The 17,942-nt window shown below is 38.0% G+C and overlaps 2 protein-coding genes across 2 annotated transcripts in view; both read left to right on the top strand.

Annotated features, from left to right (window-relative positions):
- The window catches only part of mtus2a (microtubule associated tumor suppressor candidate 2a), a 115,832-nt gene extending 114,340 nt beyond the window's left edge, over positions 1-1,492 (top strand). Inside the window, exons 12-15 of the mRNA XM_036595775.1 lie at positions 42-140; positions 243-362; positions 841-938; positions 1,115-1,492. Coding sequence (XP_036451668.1) covers positions 42-140; positions 243-362; positions 841-938; positions 1,115-1,463 — 666 coding nt within the window. The 3' untranslated portion in view covers positions 1,464-1,492. The remainder of the gene's footprint in view (positions 1-41; positions 141-242; positions 363-840; positions 939-1,114) is intronic.
- Positions 1,493-12,049: 10,557 nt separating this feature from the next.
- On the top strand, positions 12,050-17,573 carry LOC118824786 (solute carrier family 46 member 3). The gene is made up of 6 exons (XM_036595186.1): positions 12,050-12,654; positions 13,308-13,967; positions 14,414-14,660; positions 15,452-15,535; positions 16,305-16,461; positions 16,829-17,573. Exons 1-6 carry the CDS (start codon positions 12,469-12,471, stop codon positions 16,944-16,946), a joined length of 1,452 nt encoding a protein of 483 aa, XP_036451079.1. The 5' UTR covers positions 12,050-12,468; the 3' UTR covers positions 16,947-17,573.
- Positions 17,574-17,942: the final 369 nt, after the last annotated feature.

Raw genomic sequence — 17,942 nt, forward strand, 5'->3', positions numbered from 1 at the left:
ATGTTAGATTTGAGGGGATTGAAGTGAAGTGTGTGTTTCAGGATCAGGTGGACACGCTGACATTCCAGAACCGAACCCTGCGGGACAAAGCCAAACGCTTCGAGGAGGCACTGAGGAGGAGCACAGATGAGCAGATAGTGGTACATGACCCCTAATTCACACCCATAAACAGTTGCATAATTTGACTTGCATAGAGAGTGTGATTCGTAATGTGTTTGTGTACGTGTGTGTGTGCTGTGCAGGACGCTTTAGCTCCATACCAGCACATTGAGCAGGACCTGAAGAGCCTGAAGGAGGTTCTGGAGATGAAGAACCAGCAGATTCATGACCAGGAGAGGAAAATCTGCCAGCTGGAGAGAGTGGTAAGCTCTAAAATAAAGTATGAGCATTTTGATAAAGTCATTCCAGAGCACGAATTATCTTTATGAATTTAGAAATTTTTGCACTGCAGGCATTAGAAATCTAACATCCAAACATCTAAAGTTAAAGGTTGTTGGAGTTAGGGTTAGGTCAAGGATATATATATATATATATATATATATGTATATATATATATATATATATATACGTGTGTGTGTGTGTGTGTGTGTGTGTGTGTGTGTGTGTGTGTGTGTGTGTAATATATATATATATGTATCCTTGACATATATATATATATATATATATATATATATATATATATATATGGTTAGAAGTTAGAATGTTTATGAAACACCTTTAAGCCACATCTTCTCATGTCAGAGATAGTGTAGACCATCTGTGTTTTACTGAGCAGGGGAGGTGTGTAAAGTGTATAAGAATTTAATGGGGAGCCCCGTGGTCACCTGATCTTTTGAGCAGGCCCAAAAGAACGTGTACCTGGAGGAGAAGGTGCAGGTACTGCAGCAGCAGAACGAGGACCTGAAGGCTCGCATCGACCGCAATCTCGCCCTGTCCAGGTAGCCTTTGCAATTTCATTATCAGTCACTAAAATTATTAATAAAAATGCAGTGTATACCTTCAGAGATGAAAGTATTAAGAATACAATTAATTTAAAAGACATTTAAAACAGAGTAGGGACCCCCAGTGTCCCGAGTGCAAATTATACCTTTGCATGATGTGTTTGCTCTAATAGGCAGCTGTCCGAGGAGAACGCCAACCTGCAGGAGTATGTGGAGAAGGAGTCCAATGAGAAGAAGCGCCTGAGTCGGAATAATGAGGAGCTGCTGTGGCGTCTGCAGACCAGCCCCCACCTCTCGCCCTCTTCCTCCCCCAGCCACAGGGCTTTCTTCCCCGGACCTGACATCCCACCCTACCCCTATTCCCCCGGCCCTGGGACCCCAACTCACTCCTTCTCACCTGGACCATGCACCCCCACACACAGAGTGGTCTCTCCTGGACCGGGGACCCCCACCCACAGAGGCTCACCAGCAGCACGTTGCTCTCCTGCACACATCCCAAACGCCAACACACTACCCAGATAAGCTCTACATAACACAGCGAACCGCTCAGCTCTTCTTTCTTCTCCCTGTTTTATCACCCTATCTTCTGTACTGTTATTTCATGAGTCCTGTACTTTTTCAATGTTCTATAAGTGTTTCTCAGTGGTGATTTTGATGAAAAAATGAAATTAGAAATGAAGGTTTCTATCAATTTCCTTGTATTCCTCTGCAGGAATCTGTCCCCAGTTAATAGTCATGAATGTCAGACCTGTATAATCAATATGAAATAGCGGGATGAACAGTTGCTCATTTAAACAGATAACCAAAAAAAGATCTGTACAAAAACTGAAATCATAAGTTCAAGTAACAACAAATGTTACGTTTCTGCGCTAATAGACAGTTGAATGTCCCAAATGTGCAGCTCCTAATGTCTCAATGGCCTTCACATAAACTCTGGCCTAAACTCTGATATTTTATCAAAGCTAAATTTCGCCAAGGCAAGGTCTAAGGGGAGAACTGCAAAGCACTTTTTTGAAAAACAAAAAAAGAGAGAGCATAAAATAGAAACTCTGCATCAGCTGAAATACCATGGTGTTAGTACTGGCTCAGTGTTTTATCATCTTAAAATGCCCTTAGCTTACATTTTTCTTCTGTTTTATCTTTGTATCTGAGGTCCACTTATGGTGTTTTTATGTTTTTTATATCCAAAAAACAGTCATAATTTAGACTGTGCATATATTTTTCAACCTCTCTTTAGATTCTCCTTAGATTTAAACAGGCTGTTTTTGTTACCGCACCTTTAATACTGATTATATGTAAATGATCTGTGTTCTGATTGGCCGCCCTGTATTCTGCATAATTCAAAAAGCAGTCCTGGCTGAAACATTCCTTATAACTTTAGTGTAAATGGGCAGGGCTAAACTGCTGTTAGCTGAATAGGTGATGTGTGAATGCATTGCTCTTTCATGGCATCACAGATCATTTAAAACAGGCCACTTCTGCAGCTAAGTTTCCATAAATAGAATGTATGGACCTCCGAGTGAGCAGTATGTTTTGAAACTTTAACAATATTTACATAAAACACTCAAAGCATCAAAAAAAAAAACAAGGTGCCATGATATGTTAAATTATGATAAAATGATTCACTATGTGAGGTAAACAATAACATTAGCCTAATTTTTAATGAAAAAAGCAATGTATTGAATTTAGGTGATTCAAATGTGTCCATTATTTTGATACAAATAAAACATAATAAATTGACACAGCCATTGCCAAAAGTAAGTAAGGATGTAATGTGATATATTTTCTTCGTACGTAAATGATGTACAAATTTGAATCACATAAATTCAGTGCACTTCACTCTTTTTAAGTGTCTCTGTAGTGCAGTCTGCTGACCTTTACAATACTCACACTAAGGGTCGTTCTACTTCAGGAGAAGCCTTAGATATCTGTCCCACACTCTGTCAGTCTTCTTACTGATCTATTTACCAGCCGTTTATCTGGACTCTTGGTCATTTGTTCAGCGTTTAAGAGCAGGAGCATTCTCTTCATGTTGATATTAGCCACTATATAGAAGTGATTCAGAAACTGCTTTTTTCAGAGACCTTTGATGAATATTCCTGGGACATGTTTGGAGTCCTACACCTTTGGCATGCCTGAAGGCTTTGCTGCATTAAGTGAATTTTTCCTCTTGCACAATCATTTGGCACTGATTTTGAAAGAAACCTCAGATGTGCAAAGACGTGGGTTAGCATGTAGGAAGGTTGAGTCCTGGCATTTTGTGGATTCTGCTGAAGAGCACACTGATATTTCATCTTCTCTGGCAAAATCAAGACAGTTTGAAGTCTAGAATAATAGAATAATACAAATTTTATTATAGCATGTCATCATTTATCATGCAAATGGCACTGAACAAGCATCTTTTGGATGTATATTTTATGTCAAAGATTCTCAACATGTGATTGTTTTGTCAATGTGTATCCAGGTCTTTACACTGGTCTGCCAAAGTCTCTGACACCCTGCCTAAGCCAAAGGTTACAATCAGAGGTTGAGGGACAAACAAACTGTAGATATACATAATAGAAACTTAAATAGGTGATGACATCAATCTGTATGTACTGACATGAAGCCACCTGGCCGCTTTCTGGTGCTATTTCTAAATGCTAAAAATAAAATAAATCCTCATTGAATTAGCATAATGTAAACGTATTCCCAAAAGATGCGAGTCAGTAAAAATGCAGACATGTGCCACATTTCCTGCAACAGTACCCAGCGTAAGGCTTGTGGCAAGACCACATAAAAGTTTTATTTCATTGTTTTAAAGTATATAAGCGTAAGTGACATTAGCATGTTGCTTATATATTCAAGAGTTACTCAAAGAATTATTAGCTAAGTTAGCTCGGTTAGGCTATTTATTTGATATTAAGTTGATAATTGTTACTCATGATTTTATGTGAACACAATATTAAAACACTGCAAAATATTATAATAAGTTGGCACCCATTCTCAGAATTGATGCTTTTTGCACATCTTTATTTACATCTTTCATTTCAGTACTTTTCTGAACACATGCTTGTCAACTCGCCCTCGTCGTTTACATTTTGGTACAACATCCAGCACACACACACACACACACACACACACACACACACACACACACAGCTCAGTCAAAGGTCAAAGTGCATGCGCATTCCTATTCAAAAAGTCAAAAGTTGCTCCTTGTCATCCCCTCTATGGCCTTTAGTGACTGTAGGACTCTGCCCAACTTGAAATGATATAGTAACTGCTTACATGGCTTTTCTTGAGTTGACTCAACTTACGGACACAAGAGGTCACACAACTCAAACTTCTTATTTGAGTCAAAAATTCTCCCAGCTACTGTTTCTAGGTCTGCATCTCAGTTAGATAAACAAACTGAATTTGTGCTTTTTACTCAGTTTCCTCACTAGCTGGCACTCATTGTATCACACAGTCCCATTGGGCATATCTTCCTCTTGGGCTTCTGGATATGGACAGCTGTGGTGTTGCTGGGATTCAAACTCACAATCTCCTGATGTTGGAATGAACTATTAGTCAGTGGCACCCCATGAGACTATACCATGCTTTAAAGTTAAAACAGCAAATATTTTCTCCAGTGTATTAAACATTTGTAGAGACAAAATGTTTCTGAGTGGTGCAGTGGACTAAGCTGTCACCCCAACAGGAGGTTGTGAGTTTGAGCCCCAGCAATACCACAGCTGTTTGTCTAAACTCTTATGTCCTCAAGTTGAGTCCTCAAGTCAAAAAAAAGCCATGGAATCAGTTACTATATCATTCTGAGTTGAGCTGATCTCTCATTTTTAACAGTGTACATTCCTATTCTTCTCTACCAGCGGAGCTGTGGCTTCAGTACTGTGCCCTCGATCATCTCTCTATGTCTCTAAAATGTATCTCTATAAAAATAACCGTGCTTTTGGGGTAAACAGAAGAACTCTGATTGTGGCTTTATACTTAAGCTGGTTGTGGTCCAGTTGGGTGATAAATGGAGACCAAATGCTTTCACTGCTGTCTAGAAATGTCAGTTTTGGTGGACGACTTCTCCACATGGTCTGGTTCACCTGACAGGCGTAACCTTAACCTATACAATGTTTTTACAATGTTCAATGTGGTTTTTTTTGTTTGTTTTTTTTGGGTAAATGCAGAATCTGCTCTGGTCTTCCAGTCTTGTCTGTAATGGCCGCCGCTCAGGGTCACGTCCCTCAGGTCGCCATACACACATCTGTACTTAGCTTTTACTACAGTGTAAGTGCTGACTTTCAGCATCCGGTTCACACACCAAACACAGAACAGGGAGGTGTAGAGTATGTAAAGACGCAGGAATTGTTGTTGTAAATGCTGTTGTCATCATTTTTACTAGTAATATTTGTAAGGTATTGTAATGGACATTTTTGCATTGTAATGGACATTTATGTGCATGTGTTGTAAAAGTCTTCCAGTCCTTTTCTTTTTTTAAATGTGAAATTTGGAATTGTGTTGAATGTAGATAGTAGGATCATGGGTATGAAAGCTTCCATATCCTTGCTAAACGACAACACTGGGAATGAACCACACCTCAGTAGTGAGCCAATATTACCTTTTTACAAATGTACTGCTGTTTTTTCTCCAATAAGACTGTGTAAGTCTGTCATTTTCAAGTGTTGACTAATGGAAGTTGTTTCTATTGTAGTTATATAGTAACCCTTATTATTACCTCTGTAGAGCGTAGCATTGCTTAGAGATGAATCTCTCTGTATGAATAAACTAGAAAGGAATGTAGCCTAATTATATCCTACAATGGTGTTGTACTTTAACGTTCAGGGATTTTTTGTTTTGTTTTTTTTCAATCAGATAGTAGACCTTTTTTTCTATAATGAAATGGCATGACTCTTTTTATCACTAGATTTAAAATATACAAATACAATCGGTATGTTTTTTTCGACCTGGCATTGAAACTGATTGAAGTGAATTTATTTATAAGCAATAAGTCTACCTTAAATTGTTGATGAACATGAACGAATGATTCATTTGCCCAGACTGAGCAAACCTATGGTAAACGAAAAAAAGAATTTGTAAAAAGAATTTGTTGCTAAAGCCTACTGACAGTACATTTCAAGCAGACCAGGATTTTTCACGATGTTATGTTTGACCAAACATTAACTGATAAAAATAGATTTCCCCTCACTCATTTTTGACCATTCAGAGCACTTTTTTGAATTTGGACATTTCCGTTTTTTTACAGTAGACCTAGCGGTCTGGTATATGGTTACCTGTTTCAAAGGTAATTCACTTTTCAGATACAAATTTTGATACTGCTGACAAAAAAAACTTTAATGTTATGTTTTTCTACAATATCAATGTTTTGATGGTGCTTTCACAGGGTGTTGTGCAAAAAGGTACACAGCTACCCAAATACTGTCATTCAAGACCAGCTAACAAGTCTAAAGTGCTGTTTTCCATCAGTTCTCTTAACCACAGCATACAATATGTACATTTTATGGACATCCTTTGTTTATTGATAAGGGCACAAGAATGTTTTTCAAGAATGTTGTTTTTTCGTTGTTGTTTAAAGACTTTATTTTTTTAGATATGGAAATATTTTTGATTGTGTTTCTTCAGATTTCAGTTGTAAAACTGCACGCTGTACAGTGACTCGATGTTTAATATGGTACGACATTCTTTATAATGTTCTGTCGGTTTCATACAAAGGGTTTCTGTTGTTGAAATTCTTTTAAAAAGCAGACTAGTGTAATGTCATGAACCCTCTGTTTTTGCTACCGTCACCCACATTAAATGTGCATAACATTCTGTACATGATTGCATAGGTTTCTCTGTAAACATCTTCATTTAGACACATAACTAATGTAGATCCCTTCTTTCTACAGTGCATGAATTCATGCAAGAACTAGTTTAACAGTTTAAAAGTTCATTTAACCGGACACACATTTAAATATTGGATTAATGTGCCTTGGTTTAAAGTACAGTAGCAAAAATGGAGGAGATTGTTAACAGTGATGTTACAGCAGTCCTTTTAGAGCTTCAGTGATCAAGATAAATACTGTAGATTACTCACACTTCTAATTTGTTAACAATATTTGTTTTAATTGTTCATTTTTTAGTCTTTCCAGAACCTCAATGACCTCTTTCAAAGGGAAATTCCACCAATTTCAAAATTCTTCTGCATTTTTTGATGGTTGAGATGAATGCTGCGTCATTCAGAATCCAGTTTGATGTGAAATTGTTCATTATAGAGAAGCTTATCAACATTTCTTTACAGTGGTAGTGATTGGAACCAGTTGTCGCAATGCCTACACAAATATAGCCATTTTATCTACTGTCCAAAACCACCAGTACATTTTTATATGTTGATGAAAAAAAAAAATAGTAAAATGGTGGAAAATTTAAAAAATATATATATTTTGGGGTACTGTTTTGCCTTAGAACACCTTGCATGTACCTTTCTGCCATGAACGTATAAAAATATGTATGTTTTAGGCCAGAATTGTGTCTCAAAACTACTGTAAAACAATATCTCAGGCATCAGACAACATCTTCAGAACAATTTTGTGTAATAGCTTTCTTTCAGGTAGGGGCATTAATGTCGTCAGACATGTGGTTCCTATCACCACCACTGTGAACAGTTTTAAAATTTGCCTAGAATGGAACATTTCATATCAAACCACTCTAAACGGCATTGAATTGCATCTTCATTTAATTATGCAGAAATTCTGTAAAATTGGCAGAATTCCCTTTTAACAAATCAGGATGTTTTTTAGAGATCAGTTCAATCTAAATTACTGTATCAATCTGTTAAACTGGATATTTTTCATCTACTGAATGAAATTCTTCTACCTATAGCCAAGGTGTGATCTGAAATATTAAAATATCATGCTTGTGATTTTTTTTAAATTAAAAATTCAACTACCTAAAAAATTCCTTGGTCTCAGAACATCCTGATTTGCACTTGTAACACTGTAGAAAATATTGAGTATACTAAAATAATGCTATAAACCTACCTATATATGGTAAAAATGAATGCTTACTGTTTTGTACCTTTTATGAATCCAATGTTCCTATTTTTAATGAGCTCCTTCATTTATAGAAAGGAGTTCTTTTGGAATTGTTATAACCTTCCTTGTAGATGAACTAGACTCAAACAGTGTTAGTAAATCAGGGACTGAGGCTGGGTCTGTATCCTGTGGGCGTCTCTACAGGTGAACTCCTGAATGTCAACATCTCTCTGAGAACTTACAGGCCGTGTGGACAGAGAGGTGGATACACTGAAAAGATTAATGTGTTTCATTTGACTTAAATGTGTGCATCATTTCCAAACAAATAAGCATTTGTTGCTGTCATAAATAAACCTTTTGTGTCCAAAATAGACATTTTATAAGCAGAACAAAATTCTTTCAACAAAAGTTTTTTCAACTAACTTTGGACGATTTCTGTTGGTCTATACAAAATGCTCACTCTGTGTTAAGGGGGGTTGGCGTTTTTGACTGATGCACACATTTAAATCAAGAAATCAATGTGTTTCTTTTGTGCGACCTCTCTGCTTCCATCACTACAGTCTGCTGAATTGTCTTCTTCCTTTCTCTTTCCTTGGGTGACTGGCATTTGCAGTCAAATGTGTACATAGTATTTAATGTCTCACAGAAATCAGCAGTGCATGTTTGTCTGGGCAGATCTTCTCTCTTCTATCTGTGTGCTTTTTCATCTTTTCTTTGTGATGGTCCACACAGTAACTGTAACTGTAGCATAGTTACTATTAATCCTTAAGGAATGGAAAGTAATTTATATCTCAAAACAGTTTGTATGCACTTTGGGAGGGGTGGATATTAAAATATTTCAAAAAAGAAAAGCGAAATTGGATTTTGTTTTTCTTGGAGATTCTACATTGAATAAGCTGGGCTTGGCAGCGTGGAAGATTTGCATGCACTCTAAAAATATAACCAAATTTACAGTAAGTTACTGGCAACAGAATTAAAAATCAATTATTTTATTTTTAGCTTTATAAAAAATGTAAACAGTTGTTCTTTTAAAGGTTAACAGGTTTATCTAAAACAGTTTGGCTTTAAGTTGAAATACTTACTAAAGGATTCACTTAAAAACTGCAATATACAGAGAATAACTATGTTACTTAGCCTCAACATGACACTGCAAATCTCATAGACTGAATTATTTAGCTAGCTGAAATTAGTTTTATCATTGCAGCAATAATCAGGTACTTGCAAAGAAAATGTTTTAATATCAAATTCTTTTGTATGATGACAAAAAAGTAAATGAATTCACTTAAACTGAGCTGAAATTTTAACTGCATGTCAATATTACTCTAAAAATAAGAATTAAATTACCTGGTTTAATGTTAAGAAATTGTCCCCAGAAAGAGAATCTGTATGTACGCACTTGGGGAGGGGTGGATATAAAATATTTCAAAAAAGAAAAGCGAATGGATCATTCTCAGCACTGCAGTAACACTGACGTGGTGGTGGTGGTGGTGGTGGTGGCGGCGTGTTAGTGTGTGTTGTGCTGGTACGAGTGGATCAGACTCGTCAGTGTTACTGCAGTGCTGAGAATGATCCACCACCCAAGTAGTACCTGCTCTGTGAGGGACCATGGGGGTCCTGACCACTGAAGAACAAGTTAAAAGGGGGCTAACAAAGTATGCAGAGAAACAGATGCACTACAGTCTGTAATTGAAGAACTACAAAGTGCACCTATATAGTAAGTGGAGCTGATAAAATGGACAATGAGCGTAGAAACAAGGAGGTGGTCTTAATGTTATGCCTGATCAGTGTTTATATATACATTTAACATAAGGGTTTTAATAAATAACCTTTAACATTAACTATTATTCTTAGTATTGCATTTATATCCAGTTCTAACATTCTGTAAAAAGAAGTCTGAGTTCCAGATTTAGAACACAGTAGCAAAAACTTTCAGAAAAATTCTACTAACTAAATTCTAAACTAAAAAGCTACATGGAGAATACTTTTGACATTTTGCATGAAGCTAAAGGTTTTTAATTACTTTTTTTAAATCTATAAAGTAAGCTGCCATGCGGTGGGTGAGTTGGTGGGAAATAATTCAGATGCACAACCAATATTAAATTAAATATTAAATAAAGGTTTCTAAATGGCTAAAAGGCTTGGACATGTAATTTGAGGAAAAAACTTTAATTGGTGCTGAATCTTTACATTAAGAGGTTTTCATTTACAACAGTATTTAGGGAAGGAGAAGTGGTTTATCCAAAAACCTTTTTGTCAGCTTTATTTGAAAGAGTGCAGACTTACAGAGATGATATGTGTATGGAGTCAACAGACAGCTGCCCATGTTTACATGATCGGTGTATGACTGTGATAAAACGTTGCTGAGTTTCTAAACATAACATCCAGCCTACTGAGTGATCAGTATGTCTCTGTTGATTCTCTCATTTTCTCTCTCTCTCTCTCTCTCTCTCTCTCTCTCACTCACACACAAAGACACATGCGCACTCACTCGTCTCAGAGGAGTTTTCCTTTGGAGATTAACTTCCTCAACAAACAAACGTCAGCAGAGCCTTGGAGTGGGGGACGTTTGCTTTGCCTGCTTTACCTGCCTGGACTTATTTGAAATCTAGTACATTTACGTTTGAAATGAATGTCTATGATTGGTGAGTAAGAAATACAAGGACTGTTCCATCACAGCAACAGCAGGTGAGAAACATGACTGGAATGTTTCCATAATGTTGTATGAGGGTCTCCATCCTTCTTTGGTTGCAGTTAATGATTACTGTTATTACTAATTATTATACTCATTATTCATTGTATTTCTTACAAAAAAAGAAAAACAAAATATTTGTAAAATTAAGAGTGCATGAGCAGAATGCGCCGAGACGGGAATCAGTTTTTGCTTTTGACCAGTTTTTGATTTTGGCTAATCTGTGTTTTCTTTTATGTTTGATGTTGCAGTTTATTTGCATTTTATGTTCTGGTGTAGAAATCAGTATTCCATACAAATTCATGATCAGCGCACATCTAGGTAGAATTATTGGAACCCTTGAAGGTAAACAATGATAGCTCAAACATATGTTTATTTATTAGCTTGGTCTTATGATGAAAATATTACCGAAATGCAACCCTGCAGTGAAGTCAAACTATCTAAAGAAAAAGGAGTGCAATTAATTATGAAGCACACCATAGATATACTAAAGAGCTAGACAACCTTACAAACAAGGCACATTTTGTCAGTGGCACACGCTCAAAGTCGAATTTTATGGGGGTTTCACAGATAGCTGATGAATCATATGAGGATTCGAAAGAATCTAAATTCATACCTGATTCAGTAGAATCAGTCAGTGTTGAAGCACCTTTGCCTCAAATGTAGTCAAACAGCCAGCATGTTAGTGTCTGTAGTTTGCTTTCTAACTTTGCACTGGAGTTGCAAGGCTAATGGAGCTTGACCGTGCAGTGCTCTGTAGGTAAGAGTAAGAATTTTAAACTGGATTCTACATACAACAGGAAGACAATGAAGAACAGAGGGGTTATTTGAGACCTGCTGTTAGACCTAGTAAGTAGTCTTGCGTCAGCATTCTGAATTGCCTGCACATGATCAGAGAAAGACACACTGAGTGAGGGGAAAAAAGAGCATTACAGTAGTCAAAGTGAGATGAAATAAAAACATGTACAAGCATCTCTAGCTCTGCATTTGAAACTACAAATCTACAGATGCAACTATAAACATAATGCTGATGTCTGCTAGCACCTTTATTAGATTTGCAGTGCTATTTTAGAGCCAAGCTAACTGTGATGTACTCACTTCTCTACTAAGCCTAATACTACACATGACAACTCTACCTGGACCTGGGCTTGTGAGAGACATTCATATTCTTCACCTTATATGATGTAGTTTTACAATGAATCCTTCAACAAACCCTTTAGCTGAACCTTATGTGAGTTCAGGTCAGTTTTCTCTTTCTATGATGCATACAAAAACTACCTAAGTGCTAAAAGCGCCCCAATGTGGAGAACCTTCAGAGTGCTAAAGGTGAAGTTATAGGCCAGATCAATGAGCTGCTTCACAAAATAGGAATTTTAATGATTGAATTTGCTTGCATTGAATTATTTATTAAAAAATCTAGATACTGGATAATGTGACTGGGAAAACTCATTGTTTTGAGCATGATGTAGATGAGGGTTACTGATTGATGGATGGTGGTATGCTGGGGGTCCAGCCCAAAGAATCTTTGCTCTGTTAAAATTTGGCCCCAGGTTAACTCCTATTCTCCTACCCTACCGTGTCAAAAACCACATAAACAAGTCTATCTGAGATTCTTTCATAACTCAAAATATTTTAAGGAAAGCATGTGATGATTTAGGCCTGCAGTTTGCACAGTGCTAAGCTAGAAACATACAGCCCTGAAAAAAAAATTAGATAAACACTGAGGCCATACATCCTCAGCAAGATGCTGTATGTATTGTGACTCTCACACTCCTCTAATCCCTCCTTTCTTTGTCCTTTTACATTGTTCTTTGTTCCTGGATCAGGAAGTGATATGGGGTGTGTGAGTGTGATCGAGCCGGTAGTTGGCCTGCATGCCTTCGCCATGTTCATGACCTACCCACTGCTACAGCAGTACGTCTACAGGAGACTGTGGCAGCAGCTGAGTGGCTATGCTTACCCATCCAGTGTAAACCAATCCCACTGCTCAAACAACTACAGCAACCTCAGCATTCAGCAGGTCATGCTCACCATGCAAAGCCCTGAGGCTTCATTTAGATTTAATTCTGAATTTTCTTCTCGTGTCTTGTGGTTTACTGGTTTTGGTTTATTATAACTGTATTTTGACTACTTTTGAAGACAATCCACCCCTGGCACTCTTGTAATAACAATGTAATTAAATAACCTTCCAAGTAGTAATTACTTACTTTAATACGTATGTTCATTGTTTTCAGGTTCTTCTCTCTTTCAGCAAAATGGGTTCTATACTAAAAAGTGTTCTTTGACTTGTAACAGAAGTGAAACACTTTTTGTTTCTATGTAGATTTTTGCTATGTAGCTATTTTTATCAGGTTCTTTTTTATAAGAACATTTTAACTCCAATATTTAAATAAAATTTAAATAAAAGTTTTAATTTTTTTTCTTAGAGCTATACAATCAAGCCCAAACAACATTTTTTTGTAGTCAGAGTTTCAAGCCAATATTTGCATGACGCATTTATTATAAAACTAAATATACAAGGATAATTAAAGTACCACGTTTAGAACTGGTTCTTCTGGGCATTTAGACACAACTAAGTAAATAAGACCCTTTTAATCTTTTAATTACTGGTCATTTGATACCACTGTAGTCTCACCATTTCATTTAACCTGTATGTGCCTGTATGTGCTGCAGGCTGTGCAGACGGAGACGTCACGCTTCCTCCTACAGAGCGAGCTGATTTTCCTCCTCCCCAGCCTGTTCTCTTCACTGTTGCTGGTGTCGTACAGTGACTATAGGGGGCGGAAGGTGGCCATGGTGCCCCCCCTTGTGGGCGATTTTCTCTTCACTTTAAGCTATTTTATAGTGAGCTGGTTCTCACTTAGCTTGGGCTACCTGTTGGCTGCTGCCTTCTTGGCCGGTCTGCTGGGGGGTCCCAACACCCTCCTAGGAGGCTGCTTTTCCTATGTGGCTGACTGCTGCCAGGAACAGCCAGCTGGAAAAAAGACTGTCCAAATGGCCCGTCTGGATGCAGTCCTGGGTGTCCTGTCTGGCGTAGGCTCCCTCTGCACTGGCTTCTTCATCAGAGCCGCAGGCTTCAGCTGGCCCTTCCTTACTGCATCTATACTACATCTTCTTAACCTGTTTTATGTGCTAGGGGTCCTGAAAGAGCCTCTTGGGCAAAACCTGCCCCCCAGCCCTTCCAGTCCTGGTCCAGCTGCTGAGCCACCTCGTCTGTCCCAAGCTCACTTTGTGGCTGGCCGTCTGCAGGGCGTCTACCTGCTGTTTGCAGCTTCCACACGGAGACGGAATACTGTGCTGCTGCTCCTCCTTAGTGCTTTCATCTTCTACAAGGTGATCACAAAATCTAGCTATTAAAAAGTAAAAGACAAATTCCCTGTACCTCAGGTATAATCAATCAGTTTGGACACCATTTTAGTGTCCAAAGAAATTAAAGGTCATCTGTTTAGCCAACTGCTTAGCCCTGTGCAAAATGACACTGTGTGAGATACTGTTGTCCATAAAAACTGACAAAATTTCAGGCTTCAAGGTGGCAGCTACCACTGTTTTTAGCTTTGTGACTCAAAAAGCACAAAAGCAAGTCTATTTGAGAGTATTTAACAACTTGACAGTATGAGGTAGTGAAGGCCTGCAGTTTGCCAAGCTAGAAACAGCTAGAGGCCAGAAAGCTTAGCTAGACCGTTTGGAGAAAAGCCACTGTATTAAGCTCAGTATTGAGAGTTGGTTAAAAGGATAGCTGAAACAATCCCTGAACAATCTCTTTAAAACTATTTCTTTAGGTGGCCAAACTGGGAGGCATGTCCATCTTTATCCTATATGAGCTGAACGCTCCACTGTGTTGGAATGAGCTGCTCGTTGGCTATGGATCTGCCCTTTCAACTCTGATCTATCTGAGCAGTTTTGCTGGCGTGGCTCTGCTCTCACGATGGCTGCCTGATGGTTACATTGCGTTGCTGGGGCTGCTGTCTATCGCTGTTGGCCTCTGTATGGCTGCTTTCGCCAAGACCACACCACTTATGTTCCTGGGTAAATAAGATGTTAGGAGGGGAGAGATGGATGGATGAATGCATGTGCGAATAGATAGATAGATAGGTAGATAGATGAATGAGCAACTAAGGGATAGGCTGATGAATGAATGAATAGACAGACTGATTGCCTGATAGATGAACATACTGATGCATGGATGGATGGTTGGATGAGTGGGTTGGTAGGTGGGTGGATGGAAGGACTGATGAATGGATGGATGAATTCATAGATAGACGGATGGATGGATGATCAAAGAGTGGCTGGATGGAAGGCCTGATGCATTAATGGATGAATGTATGGATAGAGGATGTATGGACAGACTAATGCATGAACTGAAGGGTTGGTGGATGGATTGATGAGTGGATTGATGGATGAACAAACTGACAAATGGATGGATGGACGGACGAAAGGACGGATGGATTAGCTGACTAATTTATGGATGGAATGGCCAATAAAATAATTGAAATGATGGGTAAACAAACCAGGATGAAACAGACTCATGGATGAGTGGTTCTCACGTTTGGTCCTGGGAGTACCTGCCCTGCACACATTGGCATTTTCCCAGCTCTAGCACACCTGACTCAGGTCACCTGACTCATTAACAAGCACTTCCTGAATTGAAGTGGATGTGTTAGAGCAGGGAAAACACTAAACTGTGCAAAGCAGGAGCACCACCGGTAGGTAAGAATAGATAAACAAACAAATAGTCAGACGGTTTAAATGGCTTTTTAAATAGTGCGTGAATAAATAAGAAGTGTTTATCAGTAATGTGCTCTGTGGCCTCTATGCAGTGCGGCTGCCTCTGCTCCTGTCCATCATGCCTGCTCCTGTGTTGCGCTCTATGATGTCTAAACTGGTGCCCAGCTCTGAGCAGGGTAAGAACCTCATCATGTGATCCACAAACATCTTTTCTGTTCTTCACACCTACAGTCCAGAACACACACACACACACACATACTTTCGGCACCCATTAGATGTGCTCATTAAAGGCTAAGACCAGGACTATGCCTATTCTTCATTTCTTCTGAAATCCTCTAATCAGCTTGGCATTCAATGCAAAAAAGGGCTGTTATTTCTTTAGAAAATGATTTGATGCATCTTTAAATCTCAAATTTCACTGCAATTTAATTGTTATTTCACTCTGATTATTTTGGTACAATTTGGAATTATTGGAAACACAAATGTGACTGAAGGAATTTTGTACAGCAGTGGATTATGTACAAAAGCAATAAGAATCCAAAATCTTTTTGGATTTTGGGATATGTAAATAACCTCTGTTCTGATTGGCTGCCCTGTATTGTGCTTCATTCAAAAAGCAGTCCAGGCTGAAACAATCCTTCTAATAGACTATCCATACTCCTTATATTTTGAATGTCATTTTAATGTAATTAGAATGGATTATAATTAATTCTAACATTCTGAAATTGGCAAAACACTATTTAAAATTAAATCGCTGCCTTCAGATTAATGCATCATAATAGATCAGTGCATATTCATCCTCCTAATAGACAGATCTCCATCACCATTCCTAGCAGTTCTGCAGTCTGTTTGTCGTCAATAAAGGAATGAAATCTTTCTCAACAAAGGCCATTGCCTCTCCAATCAGTAATCTAAGTGTCCTCCTCTTTCTGCCTGTATCTGTAGGTGCTGTATTTGCTTGTGTGGCCTTTGTGGAAATGCTGAGTATGGGCCTGGCGTTCCCAGTGTTCAGCAGCACTTATGCTGCTACCATCTCATGGTTCTCAGGGTTCAGTTTCCTCTTAGCTGCCGGCCTTACTCTGATACCGGCCACTCTAATTGGGTAAGCTATTGAATCTGACACATACAGTACTGTGCAAAAGTCTTAAGTACTTAAGCATATTATGTAAAACTATTTATCTTGGCAATAAGCATGTTTTGCCTGAGGTTTGGAAATGGTTAAATCACCACATTGACATGCATAAAATCATTGCTTATTATATTATTATCAACATTTTTATTCATTTTTTTCTGAACAGATAAGGGCTTTTTAAATCTAATTTTTAAGAAGTGCTTAACATTTTGCACAGTACTGCATTTTTCATTTAAGCAATGTCTCAGTTTAAGTTTAGTTTAGTGCACGTTCAGTGCAAAACTACATTGCAGAGCTGAAACAACCTGAAATTTGTTCCTCTAACGGTGTCCTGCAGTGCTGTGCTGAAGCTGAAAATGGACAGGGAGGAGTGCAGCAGATTGACCACTGAAGACGATACTGAGGGCAGCACAAGCTCTGAAATCCTTCAGCTCCCGCAGTGGCATGACTGCTGAGAGACACTCTGTACTGCATACAGTGAGATAGCAGTGCCATTCTGTTATACTAAGGCATGCAATGGGTTTTTAAGCCTTTGATTTTGTGACTGTGAAAAACGGGTATGTTTCATTGTGGCATGAAACAAAAAGTACTTGGAAGTGTCACTGACTTTTTAAAGCACAACAAAAACAGAGTCATATACACTTACAAATACATCAGCATTGAGAAAGAATCAGATTTGATCCATGTTTTAAAGTGATATTTCATGTATTTTTGTACTCCTGGAGAGCAGAATGTTTAGGCGATGCTGGGTTACTGTGCTGAAATGCCTGCATTTACTGCTTTTATAATCCTCTACAGATAAGTGTTATACTTCTCGATAATGCTTATCCAGGTGGATCTGGTTCTAAATTTCATAAATGTTTGTGTAAGAGTATTGCCATCTGTACATATGTTTGTGCAAAATATTGAATGTCAGCATCAGATGGCTCATGTCCTAGTTTTTTGTTTATTTTTTACATGCTGTCCCCTTGTGACAATTTTTATTTTATGTAGTAGCCATAATTATTTCCCAACCTGAATTAAACAGGCAGTGTTTGTGACTGTGTCTTTAAGACTGATATGTGTAAATGACCTCTGTTCTGATTGACTTCCCTGTATTGTGCCTAATTGTAAAAGCAGACCAGACTGAAACACTCCTTATAACTTCAGCATGAATGGATGGAGCTAAACTGTTATAGACTGAATAGGTGGACATATGTAAATGTGTTGGGGTTTTTAAGATCACAAAGACAAAAAAATTAACATGAACTGTTTTTGAAGCATAGTTTCCGTACATTATTGTATGTGAAACTTTTTTTGCCCTGGTCAAATGACATTTATTATTTTCTAAGTGAAAATTCATTCTAAAGCAAAAATGCTTTCACACATTTTAATGCACAATTACTGTTTATTTGCTAAATTTAACATAATAGAGAAAAAAATAAGCACAAAATGTGGGTTGTGCAAAAGTT

This window comes from Colossoma macropomum, unplaced genomic scaffold (assembly GCF_904425465.1).
Source record: "Colossoma macropomum unplaced genomic scaffold, Colossoma_macropomum, whole genome shotgun sequence".
Taxonomy (NCBI): domain Eukaryota; kingdom Metazoa; phylum Chordata; class Actinopteri; order Characiformes; family Serrasalmidae; genus Colossoma; species Colossoma macropomum.